The 20,648-nt window shown below is 39.0% G+C and overlaps 2 protein-coding genes across 4 annotated transcripts in view; one reads left to right on the plus strand and one right to left on the minus strand.

Annotated features, from left to right (window-relative positions):
- TDG (thymine DNA glycosylase) overlaps positions 1–11,855 on the plus strand; it is a 20,489-nt gene extending 8,634 nt beyond the window's left edge. For both annotated transcript variants that reach the window (XM_055396810.2, XM_055396811.2), the window contains 9 exons: positions 696–838; positions 2,779–3,023; positions 3,930–3,999; positions 5,298–5,433; positions 5,638–5,720; positions 5,801–5,895; positions 8,292–8,463; positions 8,881–9,006; positions 9,643–11,855. In XM_055396810.2, the coding sequence (XP_055252785.1) occupies positions 696–838; positions 2,779–3,023; positions 3,930–3,999; positions 5,298–5,433; positions 5,638–5,720; positions 5,801–5,895; positions 8,292–8,463; positions 8,881–9,006; positions 9,643–9,773 (1,201 nt within the window). In that variant the 3' untranslated portion in view covers positions 9,774–11,855. The remainder of the gene's footprint in view (positions 1–695; positions 839–2,778; positions 3,024–3,929; positions 4,000–5,297; positions 5,434–5,637; positions 5,721–5,800; positions 5,896–8,291; positions 8,464–8,880; positions 9,007–9,642) is intronic.
- GLT8D2 (glycosyltransferase 8 domain containing 2) overlaps positions 1–20,648 on the minus strand; it is a 61,541-nt gene that overhangs the window by 7,160 nt on the left and 33,733 nt on the right. Inside the window, exons 6-10 of one of the 2 annotated variants that reach the window (XM_055396812.2) lie at positions 20,226–20,310; positions 19,514–19,626; positions 16,806–16,972; positions 15,698–15,810; positions 12,004–12,315 (exon numbers count right to left, since the gene is read on the minus strand). In XM_055396812.2, coding sequence (XP_055252787.1) covers positions 12,143–12,315; positions 15,698–15,810; positions 16,806–16,972; positions 19,514–19,626; positions 20,226–20,310 — 651 coding nt within the window. In that variant the 3' untranslated portion in view covers positions 12,004–12,142. Of the gene's footprint in view, positions 1–12,003; positions 12,316–15,697; positions 15,811–16,805; positions 16,973–19,513; positions 19,627–20,225; positions 20,311–20,648 lie in introns of those variants that run through there. The other variant, XM_088837155.1, reaches the window with a different exon arrangement.

Genomic DNA, 20,648 nt, shown 5'->3' on the forward strand with positions numbered 1-20,648 from the left:
AGATTAACAGCTTCTGGGGATCAAAAATGCACAGCATGGTGATTCTAGCTAATGATCCTGAAGGATGTACTTGGAAGTTGCTGAGAGAGCAGATTTGAAATGTTCTCACCACAAAAAAGAAACGGTAATTAGGTGCTCTGGTGGAAGTTGTTAGCTGAGGCTCTGATGGTAACCATTCTGTAGTATATTTGTGTCAGGTCAGCATTGTTGTACACATTAAACTTTAACAGTGTTGCAGTGTATCAACTATATCTCAGTAAAGCTGAACATAAAAAGGTTACATTGCAGAGGATTTCTGTGACAAGAGAATTAGATACTGAAGGTAGGAATGCAAATTATTTTTGTGGATATTTCAACTCTGTATGGGTTGGTGGGCCTTTCAGCTCTGCTAGAAAATTCCCATGATCTCATTTCAGGGAAAGTATAGGCTTGCCTAACAGGACTGGTAAGTTTTACTGATGACACATCAGTGTGTGAGAGTTAATTATAGTTGGTTAGTAGGCACCAGGTGAAGATGGGGTAAATGTACATATGGGAATAGATCTTCCTCCTCTCTTTGCTCCTTTTGTCAACTCTAAATAAATTCTATAATCTGGTTAGAAATAATTGAATCCTGGGGTTTTTTAAGAGCAGATCATTTAAATTTACATTTGGATAATTTTGTCTTCCTGTCTTATCCTTAATTCTCCTTTCAGCTATTCTCTTCAGCAAGCTCAAGCTTTTTATACATTTCCACTCCAACAAATGATGACTGAAGTTCCTAATATGGCAGTTATGAATGCGCAGGAAATGCCAACCGAAGTTCCAGCCCCAGCACCTGCTCAGGAATCCACACAAGGTAGTTTTCACCAGGATAGTTTAGAAAATTAGCATTGCATTAGCCAACTTATTTAAGAAGGCCAACTTATTTAATGATGAATTTTAACTCTGTTTTTGTATTAAAAAATTTAATCTGCTTTTTAAGTACTTACTATGTTTCAGGCACTCTGATAGGTTTGGGGGGATAAAAGAACATAGCTTCTGCCCTCAAATCATCTCATAGGAGAAAATAAAAGTGAATGTGAAACTCCTCAGCACACCAAGTGGTGAAAAGGGACACAGGATGCTGTGGGGCTGGCGCCTAACTCGGACTGAGGCTCAGAGGCAGCTTCATGGAGCTCTCACGGGTGAGGGAGTAGTGCAGGAAGAATGGGAGGAGGAAAGTTCCAGGCCGAGGGAGCGGCATGCATCAAACTATAGATGTAAAGAAACATGACATGATCGGAAAATCATAATTCTCTGTCATGGAGACTGGAATGGAGCAAAGAAGTAGTGAGAGAGGAGTCTTGATGAGGGCAAGCAAGGCTTGTTTAACCTAAAGAATGTGTGTTCTGTTCTGAAAGCAATAGGAAGCTATAGACAGGATGGAAACCGAGAGTGACTTAATAAATAGATTGATATTTGAATATTCTAGAGAATAGACTGTAACAGAGATATGTAAAATATATATCTAATAATATAGATAAAATAAGATGGTAGAGAGCAGGGCAGAACTTGGAGGCGTGGCCATGTTAATGGATTTCATGCAGGGGGGTGAGGAAGATAGAGCAGTCTGGAAGTCACTCCCAGGCAGTTGAACGAAGAAGGTACCATTCACCAAGACAGAGTTAGAAGAGAAGAGGACAGATTCAGCAGTGGATGGTGGGGAGAGGGTAATGATTTTCCCCGTGCATCAGTGTGGTGTGAGCAGAGTGCTGAGTTTCAGTTTATGGTTGCAGAGCACATGTAACTCCACTGCGTTGAAGGTCCCCCTGCCTTCAACTCTTCTGTTTTTCTGAGCAGGAAGCACTAGGACAGCTACAAGCTGATGGAGGTGGATCCCTTGGCACAGGCAGTAGCTGAAGCAGTGTGAGGACAAAAGAGGATGGATGGAAGGCCCAGATGAGAAAACGCCAAATCGTAGTGGAATAGGCTGGGGGCCTGAGAGATGAGGAGCCATATTAGGGGAGTCGTGGGTAAAAAGGCAAGGCTTCCTGTTGGATAATTTCATGTCACTGGTCCTTGTCCACGGGTAATTTTCCCCTGAGGGGTCTATGGCATTGTCTGGAGACACTTGGTCATCATGGCTGGCAGGATGCTACTGGCATCTAGTGAGTAGAGGCCACGGTTGCTAAGTTATTCCGCCTAAGATGTCAGCAGGGCCAAGGCTGAGAAGCTGTTTAACGTCCTGAGATCAGAGTCCTAGTCTTACCTGTAGACAGACACTGCCTGCCCAGAGTTCATCCCTGGCATCCCTCAAGTCACCTCTTCAACTGTGTGAAGAACAGAATATACACTCAGTTCAGGGGAAAGAAGCCCACAAGCCATTTGAAGTTTTCTTCTGCTGGAAATTATGGGGAAACTGAATTAAAATGTTTCCTTTCCTCCCTGTTTTTCTATTTGTTCTTTCATTTGTTCATTTAATTATTTATGTATTTACATTTAGAATTCTTATAAATGGTATGTAGCTACTTTGTGTCCCTGGAGAAGCCATGATGCCAGCTGAGAGTGTATGGAAAATCAGTCTGATTGTTAAGGATCTCTCATCCCAAGAACTGCCAGCAGAGGAAGGAAGGTGGGGTTGGAACCACATGGACCCAGTTCTCCGGTGAAGGAAGGGGGAGACGTTACAGAGGAGAGTGATGTCGTGAAATAGAAGAGAAGGCTAAGGATGTTGATGGGTGACTTTTCTGGGAAAGCTGATAAAGTTTCTAAGTTAAGGTTTTCTGCAGCTATATCCTGGAAATCATTGTGTTTCAGAGACTCCTCCAAAAGGAAGGAAAAGAAAACCCAGAACAACAGAACCAAAAACGCCAGTGGAGCCCCCAAAACCTGCTGAGGCCAAAAAATCTGGCAAGTCCACAAAGTCAAAAGAGAAGCAAGAAAAAATTACAGACACATTTAAAGTGAAAAGAAAAGTGGACCGTTTCAATGGTGTTTCAGAAGCTGAACTGCTGACCAAGACTCTCCCAGACATTTTGACCTTCAATCTGGACATTGTAATTGTAAGGATTTTGTCCTCCTTTGGGTTTATAAGTAGCATTGGTGGATTAACATGACTTAACCATATCCTTGCAAAGAGTATTTTGCTGAAAAGAACCATTTCTGAGAATCCTTTTCGTGGTAAATGGTGTCACCTTCTTCAGGTTGTATCATATGGGTGTGTTTAAGAGGGTGGGCTCTAGGGCAAGGCAGTCTGGTTTCAGATGCTGCCATGTGGGTGTATGACCATGGACAAGCTTTAGCCTTCCTGAACACTTAATTTGCCCGTTGGTGAAGCAGGCGTGATAATAGGATAGAGTGGGTCCTCTGGCAATTACACGAAATGATCCACATGAATCACTTAGGTTGCATGACAGTGTGGTTTCTCCATGAATGATAACAGTGATTTTGAACTTTTATTTTTGTCAGTAACTGTAGGAAACATCAGCTTGTAGACAACTGTGTAGGTGATGTAGAGTCAGCTGCTTTGGGGAAGCTGAGAAACAGACTTTTAGCTGGACATGAGCTCTGGTTGATTGATTGTTCCAGGACAGTTGGGAGTGAGAGTGCTGGGGATATAAGGGACTCAAACTGGTTTTTAAAAGCAGCAGCAAGGAGTTCCCCATTGGCCTAGTGGTTAGGATTCCAGGCCTTCACTTTCAGGGCCCAGGGTTAGTCTCTGGTCAGGGAACATTCCCCAAGCCACACCAACGCAGCCACAAAGGAAAAAAAAAACAGCAAAACTTTAATGTAAAGGAAATCTCTTTCCTCAAAATGGAATACTTTGTTCAGGTCAAGAGTAGATAACTGGTAAAGCTTATGATGCTGGATTAAATTTTTATTTTAATCAATTCACCACTCCTCCACAGAAGCCCTAAGATGTAAGCCTACTTTTCAAGACTAAAATATATAAACATTTTGTTTTGTAGATTGGCATAAATCCAGGACTGATGGCTGCTTACAAAGGGCATCACTACCCTGGGCCTGGAAATCATTTTTGTAAGTGGTTAACCTTCTTTTACTATTTTACTTTTAAACTAGATGTCCTTGTTAATAGTTTGGGTTTGTCTGGTATTTTTTAAACCAAAATGTGTTTTTAAAAAGAAACTGGTTGAGTAAGTATACATATATCTTTTCAATGTGTATGTACACAAAAATGAAAGGTTTGAAATCCTCTGACACTTAACATTTTGGTTTATAAGAGTGGAGGGGTATGGAAAGGAATACTTTCTCTTTTGTTTTCAGTGAGTTTTACTATCTTTTTTTAAAACAATTTTTCTTTTTTTATTTATCTACAGAATAGTAATAGTAATCATGCCAATGCAGACAGAAAACTTAATACCTTTCCAGATTTCTACTCATCTTATTTCCTAGGAGAAATGAAATACATTGGCCATCAAGTTGTAATAGTTAAGAAATGCTCTGATTGTAGACATTCTCTACGGATAATTTCCATCTAGCAGAAATTAGTATTAAAGACCCTCATACTTGTAGAGTGAGCTTTAAAACCAAGTATAACTCCTGTTGTATTGTCTTATATATAAATCATCTTATCTAGCACTGCCTAACAGACAATCAGGAATGCAACAGATTATCAGGAAATACTCTCTGATTATCTTAGTGCAGCATTTAAAAACTTCTAGGACAGGGGACTTCCCTGGCAGTCCAATGACTCAGCAGTTACACTGCAGGGGCCATGGGTCAGGTAACTAAGATCCTACATGTATGCAGTGCAGCCAAGAAAAAAGAAAAGAAAAACACTTTTAGGACAAATAATAGTAATATATTTTTAGAACTAATAACATGTTGTCTCCATTATTTGAAAAAAAAAATTTCTAGAGGTATTTAACTTTTTATTTTCTCCTCTGTCAGTATGTCTGAAGCCCTGAGTCACTGGTGTATATTTTATCTGTTTGGGGTTTTCCAGGGGCAGGTGGTGTTACTTCCAGTTGTTAAAAAGCTAAACAGTTTCAGAGTTTACTGCGCTGCCTAGCTGTATATTCAACAAGCATTTCCTTTGACCCCCTGTTAAAAGGAGATAAATAATAGTGATATCTCATAAGATAGCTATGATGATTAAATGAAATAATCCATATGAAGGACTTAGCATAGTACCCAGCACATAATAGCTGCTTGGTATGGTATTTGACCTATGTTATAATTTTTTAAATATACTAAATCTTTTTTCTTTTTTTAATTTCAAGAATAGACCCACATCGATTCATGGGGCAGAAAAACCTTTGACCTTCTACAGAAATAAACTGAACTTTTTGTAAATTAAACTCTCTTCTCCACAGGGAAGTGCCTATTTATGTCAGGGCTGAGTGAGGTCCAACTGAGTCACATGGATGATCACACTCTACCGGGGAAATACGGTATTGGATTTACCAATATGGTGGAAAGGACAACACCAGGCAGCAAGGATCTTTCCAGGTGATTATGGAACGTTTGGTTTAATAGGTTGGAACCTTGGCCATACTTGTGCCTTACACACTCCAGGAGCATCCTAGGTATCTAACTAGTTCAAACTGAGCATAACAGTTTTATGATTTACTTTTTTATTGAAAGCTGTCTTAATTTAGCACATTATAAATACTGCCATATTTATATTTTGACTACTTTTTAATTCAATTTTAGTAAAGAATTTCGTGAAGGAGGACGTATTCTAGTGCAGAAATTACAGAAATATCAGCCACGAATAGCAGTGTTTAATGGAAAATGTAAGATTTACTTTTAAATTTTATCATTTTCCTTTGATTAACATTATGGGCAATGTAAATATATTTGTATTTCATTTTAGGTATTTACGAAATTTTTAGTAAGGAAGTTTTTGGAGTAAAGGTTAAGAACTTAGAGTTTGGACTTCAACCCCATAAGATCCCAGACACAGAAACTGTAAGTCCTTAAAACTGCATTTGTAAATCAGATAAATACAAATTTTTTTCTAGCTAGTTTTCCCTTTTTATTTGTTCTGTCCATTTGTAATTTTTGCCATTAAAAAACACTGTATTTTGTGGAATAATATCTGCATAGTAACTTGAACTAACAGTTGCAGATTAATTCAGATACTTTTACAGTTGTATTAGAAAAAGAAACATTTGTCAGATAAATCCCTTTATAACATTACGTTAGTTACATTATTTGGCCAAAATATTGAGAGGAGGTTGCTCATATGCTGCATTCAAAATACATTTAATGGGATGTTCTTGCCAAATTCTAGTGGGTTAGCCCTTATTCAGTTGTGAAACAAGCATGTAATTATAGACACGATTCTGATCAGTGAAACTGCTTATCACCCTTTGTTGGTGTATCTTGGCCCAGCCTCACATTAGATCCATATAAACAGAACAACCCAGTCTCAGACAGGCATCCTGCCAACCTGACTGGCATTTGGTGCTGTTGTCCTTATACATAAGGGCATCATACAATGACACATTGGTTTTAAAACTTTATATAAATTTCTGTGGAGTTTCTACAGACATTTGGTTCAAATTTTGCTTCTTAAATATAGTTTTAAGTTTTGTTTACAACTTCTGAAATAAAAATACACATGCACAGACTTCTGTGCTGTAGACGATATTTTAAATGATAAGCCAGTGTGCCAACAAGTTTCTGTGGAGACTTCAGAATATAGTTTCTGCTGCCGGTATATATTTTAACTTCCTTTATAATTTCTTCTGTTTTTAACTAGTAAATGTGTAATTGATAAAGTAGGTTGTAGCACTGATCTGGAGAAGGCAACGGCAAGCCACTCCAGTACTCTTGCCTAGAAAATCCCATGGATGGAGGAGGCTAGTAGGGTGCAGTCCGTGGGATCACTAAGAGTTGGACACGACTGAGCAACTTCACTTTCACTCATTGGAGAAGGAAATGGCAACCCACTCCAGTGTTCTTGCCTGGAGAATCCTAAGGAAGGGGGAGCCTGGTGGGCTTCCGTCTATGGGGTCACACAGAGTCAGACACAACTGAAGTGACTTAGCAGCAGCAGCAGCACTGATCACTCTTTAAATAGAGGTATACCCTTGTCTCCTTGGGTAAAATTGCAGAGATGATTCACTCCTTCCTATAGAAGGAGCATTATTGTCCCTGTAATGCCAGAGGAGCCTCGGTACATCTCTTGGGACGTGTGATCACAGTAGTGCAATAATAAATGACTGAATCATATCGAGATAGGTAGTTTTGGCTCCTACAATGATCTGTGAGTGCATTTGTCTTATAAAACTTACTATTTATCATGAAATATTCATAGGTATTGATGATGTTAGTGATCTAGCTTTGAAAAACATCTGCTTTTTCAAGTTTCTGTATCACTTTAATTGAAGACGGTCTTGAGACTGGAAAAATGTGCTATTACAAAACCTGGTACCATTTGTACCTCTGAATCAGGCTTTTCTAAATACTGCATAAGCAAAACAAAATAAGTCAATAATGGTTTGGGTTTTTTTCCTATAATACATGGTATAGAGGCCAATTTAAAAATTACAAAAAATTGCAACTGGAAAGTCCATAATTGAGCAGCCCCACTCTTTTATATATAAGATATATATTTTGATATATTCTATGAAGGACAGTTTGTCACCGTCATCCAAAATGATAAATGCAAATATCCTACTTTCTAGCTATTCCATTTCTAGAAATTTATCCAGTAGATACAGTCATATATATATTCAAATTTAAATATGTACAAGGTTTTTCACTACAGTTTATAATTTTAAAAGATTGGAAACATCCTAAATGCCCATAGGTTAAATAAATTATGAAACTACTACACAGCTATAAAAAAGGAAACTTATTCTGAGGTAGATACCTGATACAGAGTTATCTCTGAGAGACATTGTTGAGTGAAAAAACAGGGTGCAGCACAGGGAGTAGAGCATGTTACTGTTTGTGTGTTTTTTAAAAAGGGTGAAGGAGAGTACACATCATCAGACACATTCGATTCTAAATTCATGGAATACCTCTGGAACTAGCAATGTAGATTGCTTTTGGGAAGGAGAACTAGGTGGACAGAAACAGAATTAGGAGGAAAGACTTTTCATTGTATACTTATATGCCCTTTTGTACAAACACTGAGGGGGAAAAGACTCATTGGTTTTGATTTATTGACTTTGTAATAAGTAAATATTAGAAATTTGAACTCAAGCACAACTGCTGTTACTGATTTTACATATATTGATATGTGGTAAATATCAAGTTATTGACCCAAAGAAAAAGAAGTTTTCTAATCTCAGTATGAGTGGATTCAATAGAATTATAAGATTTCTGTAACTAAAATGTTATGATGATTCTAGCTCTGCTATGTGATGCCATCATCCAGTGCAAGATGTGCTCAGTTTCCCCGCGCCCAGGACAAAGTGCATTACTACATTAAACTGAAGGACTTACGAGATCAGTTGAAAGGCATTGAACGAAACACAGACGTTCAAGAAGTGCAATATACATTTGACCTACAGCTCGCCCAAGGTGCGTTACCATTAATCAGTTCTGTTGTTCGTGTCATGTATATCTTCCTTATAGAAAGTATGTTGTGAATTTAAAAGCAGTAGAAAAGAAAATGATTTATTGGCAGCCAGAGTGTTCTGATAACAAGTGTTAGTCACTTTTTAAATCTCCTTTTACCAAGGGCTTCCAGTCTAATCTGGGTGTTCCTACATATGCTGAGAAGTCAAGCAGGAGTGTAGGTCACCTAAAATTAAATCTCTTAGGCTTTTACAGTTCTTAGGAGTTTATTTTGTTTATGTTAAAAATAGTTTAATATGAAAGTTGTTTCCATGGATGTGAAATTCAAGAAAAAGATTTATTCTTGATAATTGCTGAGTAAAGCCACCTTCAAAATTGTTACACAAAATCAGTTTTAAATCCCTCTTACCCTCCTCACAGAGGACGCAAAGAAGATGGCTGTAAAGGAAGAAAAATACGACCCGGGTTATGAAGCAGCGTATGGTGGTGCTTACAATGAAAACCCCTGCCCTGGTGAACCTTGCGGATTCTCTTCAAATGGGCTGGGTATGTCCACTCCGCCTTGTTTGTCCCTTTCAAAGATGGTTTTGCCAGGATTGGGGAAAGAGGGTTTTGTTTTTTTTTTTTTTTGTAAGAGAGAGTTAATTACTGAAGAATGGGAATGGAAATACAAAAATCTATTTAGTGACTGGGGGACTTCCCTGGTAGTCCAATGGTTAGGATATTGCCTTACACTACAGAGGGCCTGAGTTCAAGCCCTGGTTGGGGAGCTAAGATCCCACATGCCTTAAAGCCAAGAAACCAAAATAGAAGCAATATTGTAACAAATTTAATAAAGACTTTAAAAATGGCCCACATCAAAAAAAAAAAATCTTTAAAAAGTCTATTTAGTGATTTAGAGTGAAAATTCGATGGTTATTAATGTTTAACTACACAGGCTTTTACAGCTGATTTTCTTGAAGTTACTGACTGGAAGTCCTCCTTGGTGCATTTCCCTCCTTGAATAACAAGAATTTATCAGTCCTGTACCTTAGAATAGAAATTTAAGTTGTTTTCAAGAAGCTTGTTTAGCTATTTTAGTAGCAACTCTCCTACAGTGGACTGTTAAAATCTCCTAATTATATCACTTAAAGCTTTTAAATAGAGTAATGTTCTTCTCCTCCCTCCCACACCCCATCCCAGCTGCTGACAATGGAGAATCAACTTTCAGTGACATTCCAAATGGACAGTGGATGACCCAGTCGTTTACAGACCCGATCCCTTCATTTATTAATCACTGTGGGACGCAAGAACAAGAAGGAAACCACGATTAAGGATGATGTTTTTCAGCCCTGCTTAAATGCTGCAGTTTTAATGCAGTTGTCAAGTGGCCCTCGGTTTGATAGCTGAAGCATTTTATTCGTATTTTATTCGGGTGTTGTGATCAAGGTACAGTGGAGTCCACTGTACGGACCTAAGTAGTTTAGGAAGAAAAAGGGTTTTTCTGTATATGAGTTTTTGTATTTGAATTAACCATCATTCCAGCTTTTTTATAAAACTGTATTTCATTTATGAAGAAATTAATTTTCTTTTGGGTGTCACTTTTAACCTGTAATTTAAAAATGCAAGAGTCTGCATCTTTACACTTGACTATGAACTGTGTGTAAACTTAGATGCACCATTCTCCCTTTTCATGCCTAAGAAGGGCATGCTGCTAATAAGATTCCCGCTGGTAAAGAGGCAAGTGTGCTGATTTTCATCTATGAGGTTAACCCTTGGTGGAGTCTCATCTGGTAGTTTTTCGCAGTGTTTAATGGGCTTCCTGAGTTGTGTTCACACTCAGGCCTCCTTGCTTTACCAGTGGTGAGCATTTGTGAGGTTGTTTTGCAGTAGAAATATAGAGTATGGCCTTGCAGCAGCAAGGTTAACTTGGCCTTACCTGCCAGGGCGTGAGCCCTGCCTTTGGTCCTCTCACCCCCAGCTGCAGATCCTCTAGTAGGAAGAAACTATTCTGCTTAGATGGTAAGTTCCAGAGAATGCAGAAAACCTTTTAAACTTCGCTACTTCATCTGTGTTTTACTTGAGAGACCTAACATTTGACAGGAAGGAGACTGAATGTCTCTCTTTCAGTATCTATCACCATTCTAATTTTATCCTCCTTGACTTTTAGCATGTAACATAGAAATGATGAGAAATGAACTTTCAGGTTGAGTAACAAGAGGCTGGAGATTGTTTGATAATCTTATTTAAACTGGTGCTTTATGTACATGAGATGTACTAAAATAAATAATACAGAATTTTTCTTGCTAGATAAATCAAGTAAGCCAGTAATTTTAGAAAAATTATCTGCACCATTGCTGTTTGTTACTGTGGACTAAGTGAACCTCATGTCAAGGGTAGTTTGAAGTAATGGACTTTTGTGATTTTCTAATGCATATTCCATGGTGCTGCAAATAGTCCAGACTACTTGGCCTGGTGGATATCAAAGCTGGGTATTCAGAAATGCCACTTGCATTTACTCCTGATCACATCTGAATATTCTGATTTTATTCCTACCCAGGGAGCATGTTGTTTCTCAATATGAAAATATTTATGAAGTTTTTTTTTAAAGATTATATAGCCTGTTCTTTTTATAATAAGAGATACAAATTCTTGTGAACTTTAACATGGTTTTTAGCTGTAGCCATGATAGATTTTATTTTTCCTTTGGTCTAGGTCAAGCCGTGTAAAAGTTATTCATGTTATTTAAATCATGTACTGTATTGCTGTTTACATGGATGTTTTGTGCGGGTGCTTTTACGTGCCTTGCATCAGGGATTAGGAACAATTTAATTATTTTTTCATGGGATTATGTAAAGCATGTAACTAGGTATTGCTTTGGTTTTTAATGATTGTAGTCTTTACATAGATTTTCTTTTTTTTTTTTGAGTGGAGAAAATATCCTTTAAATTATGGTGGACGCTCACTAGAGAATGGGTTTAAGGATTTTTCCAAGCGTACAATAATGGTGTTTTTCATTAAATATGACAGATAAATAGTACATGTTGATATACACTATACATGAGAATATGAGACTTTTTCATTAAATAATATTGAAAAAGTTTTAAAATTCATTTGAAAGTCTGATTGTTTTTTATAATAAAAAATATTGAGAATGATTATCCTTAAGTTGCAGTGTTTTCTGTAGCAAGACTCTGGTATTCTTTCCCTTGTTAATCTGAGATCAGTCTACCTGCTATTATATTTAACATGTAGAATAATAGATTATGAAAATCATTAAAAGTCTATGAATATTTTATTTTTTTAGACATTCCTGTTTTAAATGTAATATATTGTTCTACAGAATACAACATTGGCAACTCATTAAAAAAAAACCTACATGTAAAAAATACATTTAGAAATTTTTAAAATTTATGGCTGTAATTTTCATTCAGAGTTAATAAGCAAATTGCCGAAACCTGGCTGGGTTTATTTCTTTGCAGTAATATATTTCACTGACATAATCTTCTATAATTGTCACTTGTGTTTAAGGAACTAAATCAATACCTATAAGGTTCAAGGTACTGTTTGTACACAGTAGGGTTTTTTATTTTTGTGGATCATTTGTATCAAATGTCCTGTTCACAAAGAACAATGGTATAATAGGCTACAAATAGACAGTTCCACATATTTGTACAGGAAATATTTTAAATGTCGAGTTATATCAGCTGTTGGGGTGGTGGAGTTTAAATATCCCTGCCGGGTCAGGAACAAACCAACTCTCCCATAAGTCATTGTGGACACTCGGGAAGTCCCATGGTTTATGTCTTCCATTCCAGTGGAGTAGTTTTGCCTCCTGCAGAAAATGCTCTGAATATCTGGTATCTGGATTCCAGCCTTGATTGTGTTTAGGGGACAATAATAGGTTCATTAGAAAATTAAAATTTTATATTAAAAATTGAATACAAGTTCATTGTAAAAAAATATATACATTGGATAAATTGATGGGTATACAATGAAGAATTTACCCCAACCCTGATTTTCAAAGAAACAACTGTTAAAAGAGTTTCTCGTGAAATTCTGCCAGTAATGTTCTACCTGTATACCTGTGTGTGTATTTTTGTACCTTGCCTTTTTTTTCAGAGATGGAATATTTTTATGATAAAAGGTACAATTCATAAAGAAAATAGACATCATAAACCATTAGACACCCAACAACAAAGAAAGATACATAAAGCAAAAATCAGAAGAAATAGAAGGGAAAAGAAAAATATATATAATCATAGTGAGGCATATTAACATTTCTCTGAGAATATTTTATCAAGTGCAGAAAAAATAATAGGAGCATCTTGAATGATGTCATTAATAGATTTCTATGTATATATATCCTACACAAATATATTTAAAATTTTCTATCTCATATATTGTTATTAGATATCCATAGGACTGTACCTTGCCTTTTGAAAATTACTATCTTGGAAAACTTTCCCCAGCAGCACATGTGAATTCACTGAATCACTTTCAATAATTGCATAGAATGGATATGATTATTTACTGAGTTCCTTATTAAGGACATGTAGGCTCTGTCCCTTCACAAGCAAAAATTGTTACAGAGATTGCTACAGTAAACAACCTTCTATGCATGTCTATACAGATGTATTGTAGGATAAAATCTTGTAGATGGAATTGCTAGACTGAATGGTCTGTGCCTTTTAAATTTTGATGAGGGATTGTCAAATTATCCCCCAAAGAATTTACATCATTTCCCTCCTGCCCAGGGTTTATAAGAAAGAGTTCTTTCTCTGCATTTCTATCCTTAATATGGCAGCATTTTCTTTTAAGCAGTCTCATTTTTATCCTATAAAATGTGATTGAGAATAAGATCTGCTTTTAACAAACAACTGTCTCTATTTGAATATTTTTCCCCTCATAAGTAACTACTTAGAGACTATGCATAACCCTGATATTGTTATTGTGCAGGATATTTTTAGAGTGTATCTTCCAGAAGTACATTAAGATCTTGTGAATGTAATTTTTTAAAAAATATCGTCTGTTGTGTTACATTTTCTTTCTATGAAAGGAAATGTGATATTTTCAAACAACTAAAAGTCCATTGAGGCAAGAGAGGATGAATAACTAGAATATTAGTTTAACGTATGATGTAAGGGGGGAAAAAAAACCCTAAACCTTTCTTCTGTTATTCATAAACATAGTTGTGTAGGTAGTTGCAAAACAGGAGCTAGGTGTTCGGGCTATAGCAGCATCATTGGAATAATTATCATGTAGAAGAATCTACACAGGAAATGCTCATTTGGAGAGTGGAGCCTTCACGTGGGGTCATCTCCAGGAAGTAGAAGAGCAAGTCTCAGCCCCACAACTGAAGGACTCTGTAGGGACTTGCAGCTTTGCTTTTCGCTAAATTTCATAAATTTTTAAAACCTTAAGCTTTAACTGTTTAGACCCAAACTTAATAGCCATTAGTGTTAATACTGCTTACTGCTTTAAAACACTCTAAAATGGAATCAATTTTGAAATGATTTCTGTGTAGCTTTACTTTGCAGACCATCCCCAATTCCAAAACCTTCAGCACAGATGCAGGCTCTGTTCTATAAGAAAAAATGACTCCTCTCCCATAGAAGGTTCTGTCCCTTCCTGCTTGTCAGTAAATTAGATAGTTCATAAAATGTAATTCTGAGTCTCTATTCCAAGATCATTAACTTCTCTAACCCAGTCTAAGCTCCACATCACTGTTCCTACACATATTTTTATAGCTATTCTCCTTTGATGGGATTTTCTCCACACTCATCACCACTTGACCTAACAGTGGACCCAGCATTATAAAGCAAATCAAATGAAATATTAGTGTCCTCAGTGTCCCCGTATCACTCTTCTGTGCATACAGATGTTCAGGAAAATCAGGGGTGATACTAGTGAGGAGACAGGAAATATTTATGCAGCATCATAAAGAGGAGACAGTCATGCAATTTCCACAGTTCTGTATGACCTTCCTCTTACAAGGGATGGTAGGAGACATACCATCTTGCAGGATTGTTCTGAGAGAAGGGATGTTCATATCAACCCGCAGAGCCTAGCCCAGGGCTTGGCAGTGTATATCCACAATACATTTTCTCCAATTGTAGATGAATCAATACCCAAATATTTGAAAGCAAAAGGATTTTTAATAACTTCTTTGGCAGCAACATCTAGAACCCCCTCAGTGTATTGCATAATGTAAATATGTGCACGTTAGCTTTAAAAATTTCAGAACCTTTCTACATTTCTAAACAGGTCTGGCCCAGTGGGTTTGGCAAATGGGTTGTGGCCATACATTTGAAAGAATGTTAATGTCTTCTGTGTCAGGCTCTGTTCTAAGCAGTTTACACATATTAGGTAATTTATTCCTTGTGAAAACTTAATAAGGTTATATTAGCTTCTATTTACAAGTGAAGAAACTAAGGCACAGAGGGCTTGAGTAACTTGCCTAAGGTCTTAGATAATAGCAAAGTTGGGATTCCAGTCCATACCCCAGAGCCTGTACTCCTGTAGTGAAGAGTGAATAAGACTTGAGGGACTCACATAGTATACAGTCAGCAAGCAGTTTTTTCCTAAAAGATAAATTACAGAACTTGCCTTGTGATCCAGTGGTTAAGAATCTGCCTGGCAATGCAAGGGTCACAGGTTTGATCCCTGGTCAGGAAATTACGATCCCACATGCCTCAGGGTAATAACTAAACCCACTGACTGCAATTACTGAGCCCGTGCTCTAGAGTTCATGTTCTGCAACAAGATAAGCCACAAAAATGAGAGGCCTGCACGCCACAACTAGAGAATGCCCGTGCCCTGCAACTAACACCTGGCACAGCCAAAAAAAAAAAAAAAGATAAATTGCCAGCTATCTAAATGCATCATCAACTATTATGCTAATTCATTTGATTCTGTCCACTATAGGTTACTGCAAGAGAGCAATAAAAGTATGTGGAAAAGTTCCGCCAGTGAACATTGTGTCTCAACAAAAGTTCATGTTTATTGAACACATACTGTACGCTAAGCGTGATTCCAGTTGCTTTTCCTGAAGTGCTTTTCCTAGAAACATCTCTCAGGTCATTTTTTATCAGCTGCAGTTGCAGAATCTGAGCATGAAGGTTAAATAATGTATCCCAGGTGAGATCCCAGGTCACCCAGAGGATTTGAATTGAAGAAGCTGGTATAATAGCACACTTTCCTCACCTTGGTCCTCACCGCATCTATAAAATGTACCTTGGTGTTCTAAAATACGTACCCAGGTGCCTTATGTGCCATAGGGGGTTGATGGTGGAGTATTTCCCGTGAAACACAATCAGCATTGGGGAGGTGGCTACCCCTCCTCCCAGCGAGCTGCTGTAGAGATTTTCCCTAAGAAACAGAATAGAAAAGCAACAGTTGGCCTGGAGTCCCACAGACGCAGATGAAGTAAATCTAATCATTTTAAAAGGTTTGGCACAGTGGTAAAGAATCCACCTGCCAAAAAGGAGACATGGCTTCAACCCCTGGGTCAGGAAAATCCCCTGGAGAAGGAAAGGGCAACCCACTCCAGTATTCTTCCCTGGGAAATATCATGGACAGAGCAACCCGGTGGGCTACAGTCCATTGGGGTCGCAAAGAGACATGACTTAGCAACTGAGCACGCACAAGACAATCCCTCACTGTATAACAAGCCTGTGGTCTTTGATTTTTCTCCAACTGTTTATTTTGAAAGTTGTTAAACCTACCCCAAATTATAAGATTACCATAAACTCCTATATGCTTTACCTTGATCCACAAAATGTTAATATTTTGCCGTTTTACTTCTCAGGCTTTTTTATAGCAAACATTGAAGATCCCAAATTCTGATCCTACATTATTTAGAATGATTTTACTCACAAATTCAAAGTTATGATAATATTAAAAATATCCAGATTTAAAAGATGGACAGGATATACACTGCCATGATAACAGTGGTTGTGTTATTATTATCTCTTAAAATTTCGATAATGAAAAATGATTTAATAAATTGAACCTTTAAAAAGTCGACTTTGTAAAATAATTCTTAAATCTGTGTAAGGAGAAGCTCTACTGAGATAAATGGTTTGTAGTTGAAAAGGTTCACTGGCATTCTGGGAGAAGATTTAAAATCACATTATTTAACAACATATTAGAAAATGTTTATATTAATAAGGGATTGCACAGGATCTCACTGCCTCTGACATATCATTTAAGAATAGCTTTTTCATCCACTGATCCCTTTTTTCTCAACAGTGCCTCTGTAAGAAAATCTGACCTCAGATTTCTAACCCCTGAGCTATGCATAGAAAATTAATGGAATAAAGTTGTTCCTGAGCATGGAAAAAATGATAGAGGCCCACACATACTCCACATTTTTTTGCATCCATTTCTCCAGCTGTTTGGTGATCCGCTGGTGCTTCCATTCTGTCATGTTGGCAACAATCACACCAGGATTGAAAGAGCAAGTGCTGGGGCTGATGCCGAGGTCTTTGATCGTCTTCTTCCGGTAGTCCAGATAGCCCATATATGTGTTCTATAAAGGAGAAGGATACACATGCTTTTGACCAAGGAATCTTGTTTCTGGAAAATAACCACTTTCTTGAGACCATTAGGCAGTACCTGGGCTTCCTCCTGGGCACTGGCCACTTCCTCAAGTGCTTTCCCAGTTTTCTTTTGGTTCCACAACCTCTGAAAGCTGGGTGCCCCTAGTCTCATGTCTGGCATCTGCTCATTTCTCCAGCACAAACTCTCTCAACAGCCTCATCTGGCTCTAAATCTCTCCATGTAGACATCCAGGACCTCTCTGGGTTTCCAGCTTCACTATATCTGCTAACTCAATTCGTCTGTCTGGTTGCTTAGTAAGGCAGGTCTCCTTAGAGCCCCAAACTGATCCTGGTCCTATCCCAAACCTGCTCTACTACAGCCTGCCCTACCTTGGTGGCCACTCCATCCTTCCAGTTAGAAAACTTAGGTTCATGAGGTCATCCTAGACTCCTTCTCCTCACTCACTTTCCATATAGATCTCAGCAACCCTGTGGTCCCATCTTCCAAAATACATTCAGAAGCCAACAACTCCTTTTTTTTTTTTTTGGCCGCACCATATGGCTTGTGGGATATTGCCATGTGGCTTGTGGGATCTTAGTTCCCTCACCAGGGATCGAACCCGGGCCCTTAGCAGTGAGAGTGAGGAGTCCTAACCACTGCACTGCCAGGGGATTTCCCAGAAGCCAACCACTTCTTACTGTCTCTACTGCCTTCCTGGTCCAGACCATCGTTACCACTCACGGGATTTCTGCCAGCTCCCTCAACCTGTGTCCTGCTTCCACCCTTTTCAACCTGCTCTGTCTCAGCGTTACTCATCTGCTCAAAGGCCATCCAGTGGCTCCCCCTCATTCAGAGTAAATCCCAAATTCCCTAAAATGCCTGCCATGCCCTCCACCATCTGCCCTGTCCCCATTACCTCTCCATCTTCTATTACTCTCCCCTGTGACCCCTCTGCCACTCCCCTGCCTCCACATTTGCTGTTACCTCTCCTGGAATGATTTCCCCTAAAAATCTTTGAAGATAATTGCCTCAAGTCTTTCAGGTATAGGCTCAGAAACACAGTCTCCACAAAGACTTCCCTGATCACCCAACTTAAATTTCAATCCCACCTCCTCTTATTCTCTGTTCAATATTTTACTTGTTTGCTGACCATCTCTTCCCACTAGAGTGGAAGCTACACAAAGGCACAAATTTTAGTTTTGTTACTGTGTTGCTGCTGCTGCTGCTGCTGCTGCTAAGTCACTTCAGTCGTGTCCGACTCTGTGTGACCCCATAGACGGAAGCCCACCAGGCTCCCCCGTCCCTGGGATTCTCCAGGCAAGAACACTGGAGTGGGTTGCCATTTCCTTCTCCAATGTGTGGAAGTGGAAAGTGAAAAGTGAAAGTGAAGTCGCTCAGTCGTGTCCGACCCTTAGCGACCCCACGGACTGCAGCCTACCAGGCTCCTCCATCCATGGGATTTTCTAGGCAATAGTACTGGAGTGGCTTGCCATTGTTACTAGCACCTAAATCAGTGCCAGGCACATAGCAAGCACTCCATAGCTGGTTGTTGAGTGAATGTAACATGAGGCAAAACACACTATTTCACCCACAGAGGCTGCTAATCCGCCTCATGGGATGCTCAAAAGACCTGGACATAATGGAACGGTCTGAGCACTTTCCTACGTGCAGACACCATTCTAAGAACTTCACACACTTTAACTCATCAGTTGTATGCAATCACTTACATGTATTAACTACATTAACTCTCCCAATAACCCTACCAGGAAGTTCTATTATTACCACTATTTGACAAATGAGGGAGAAAACGACTGGTTAAGTAACTTGCCCAAGGTCACAAAACTACTGAGTGATGGAGCCAAGATTTTGACAGGCAAGTCTGGGCCCGGGGCCTAGCCCTTAAAATGTGTCACACTTTAATGTCACACATGTGTCATTATTTCCTGGAACTTTTTTTTTGAAGAACAGCATTCAATTTGTAATAGCATCTTGTATTTTAAAGCCATTCTTTTGATTTCAGTCTTACATCTGGGTTTGACTTCCTTCATTTCTACAAGGGTAAGGAACTCTTTACCTTGGAACAAAGTCATTATTTTCCTCTACTGAAAGGGGATGGGGGAGAGACAGTCAAAACTCTGAAAACAGAACCAAAGTTTCAGTGAGTCTCATTTAGAGAAAACACCAGTCTCTGCCATAGAGTGTGGTTACGAGTGACTTAAGTAACAACCATCATTTCTGGAGCATTTAGTGGACACTTGGACATCACATTATTATATCACAACCCACAAACACGACCAAGTAGGTGCTATGGTTGCCATGTTCCAGATAAAGAAGGACCTGCAGAAGTAAGTAACTTGACCCAGAGTCACTGGGAGCAGAACTGGGATGTGAAAGGGCAACCCAGACCCCTGGCTGTGTGCTGCCCATCAGTCCTGCCCAACTGGCCGGCTTCTCAAAGGTAACGATGACACTTGCTCTGAGATGCTAGGAGGAGAGGAGTGAAAGTAGGATTCCCAAGACAGGTGCCCACCTGCAGCCCCACAAGTCTGTGTATGTCCTGGGAAGAGGGCAGATCGCAGTCGTCGGAGAAAGCCGCTGCGTGGCCCAGGGCCAAGGTGGTGTCGTACAGCTCCTGTATGTCCCCTGAATTAACAAACACCAGGAGTCACAATAGTATAGCACTCATTCCAGGACCAGATAGAGCCCAGAGCATTAACAATCCCCAATTTTGCTGTGGGGGAAAAGTATGTAACCTGTGGTTTCAAGTGCTTTGGCATTTTGTTTGATAAGAATAGCTCATATCATATGAAAAGCTACTTGATAATAAGCTCCGATCCGCATTGGTCAGATTTCTTTATTTCTGTGACTTTGTAGGCACTTCACCAATGTGCTCATCTTATTTTGCATGCGGGAAAGAGAGAAGACAGCATTTAACACTACAGTTTAGCTTGCTTCTAATAACATCATCAGTGAGGCTTTATCCCTCTGTGTTTCAGGGTTGCAGGGTACCTATTACAGACTTTGACAGGGAGTGGCTCTCAGAAAGTCAACTGGATTGTCCCAGAAAGTGAATATCAACCTTTGTTTTCAAAATATTCTCTGATTTTTTATAATACTGTACTCCCAAATTTAACAAGCCATGAAAATCACTGGGCCACTAGATATTTCAAAATTGAACAGAGATGGGCATTCTACTTATCAGCTGCTCCTTTTCTGAGTATTCTTGGCATCGGCGAGTATACCTTGGACGATTACGTCATCATCCAAATAGATTACTTTCTCGTGTTGGTGGATAAGCAGAGGGAGATAAAATCGAACAAAGTTCAGCTGTTAAAACAAGAAAAGAAGTGATGGTGAGGAAGAGACAGAAGTTCCAGTGTCTAATAGGGGTGCTCATGGGTCAGCTTTGACCATGACCATGGCTCAGCTCCAGGTTTGGAGCAGAATAAAACAGAGACTGCAGAGAGGCCTGCCTGAGCTTCCTAGTGCCCAGTTTACCTGGGGCCCTGGGACTGAAATCAGCACCCATCAGAAGTTCTTCTAGATCCAGCCCCCCACCCCCACCCCCACCCCGCCACTGCTACAGTGGAAGTCACAGAGGCTATTAATCTTTCTGGCCACAAATTGCCTGCCTTTCTCTATACTCAGAAATTTGAAACTGGTCA

This window comes from Moschus berezovskii, chromosome 6 (assembly GCF_049115385.1).
Source record: "Moschus berezovskii isolate FMDL1 chromosome 6, NW_MosBer_1.0, whole genome shotgun sequence".
NCBI lineage: Eukaryota > Metazoa > Chordata > Mammalia > Artiodactyla > Moschidae > Moschus > Moschus berezovskii.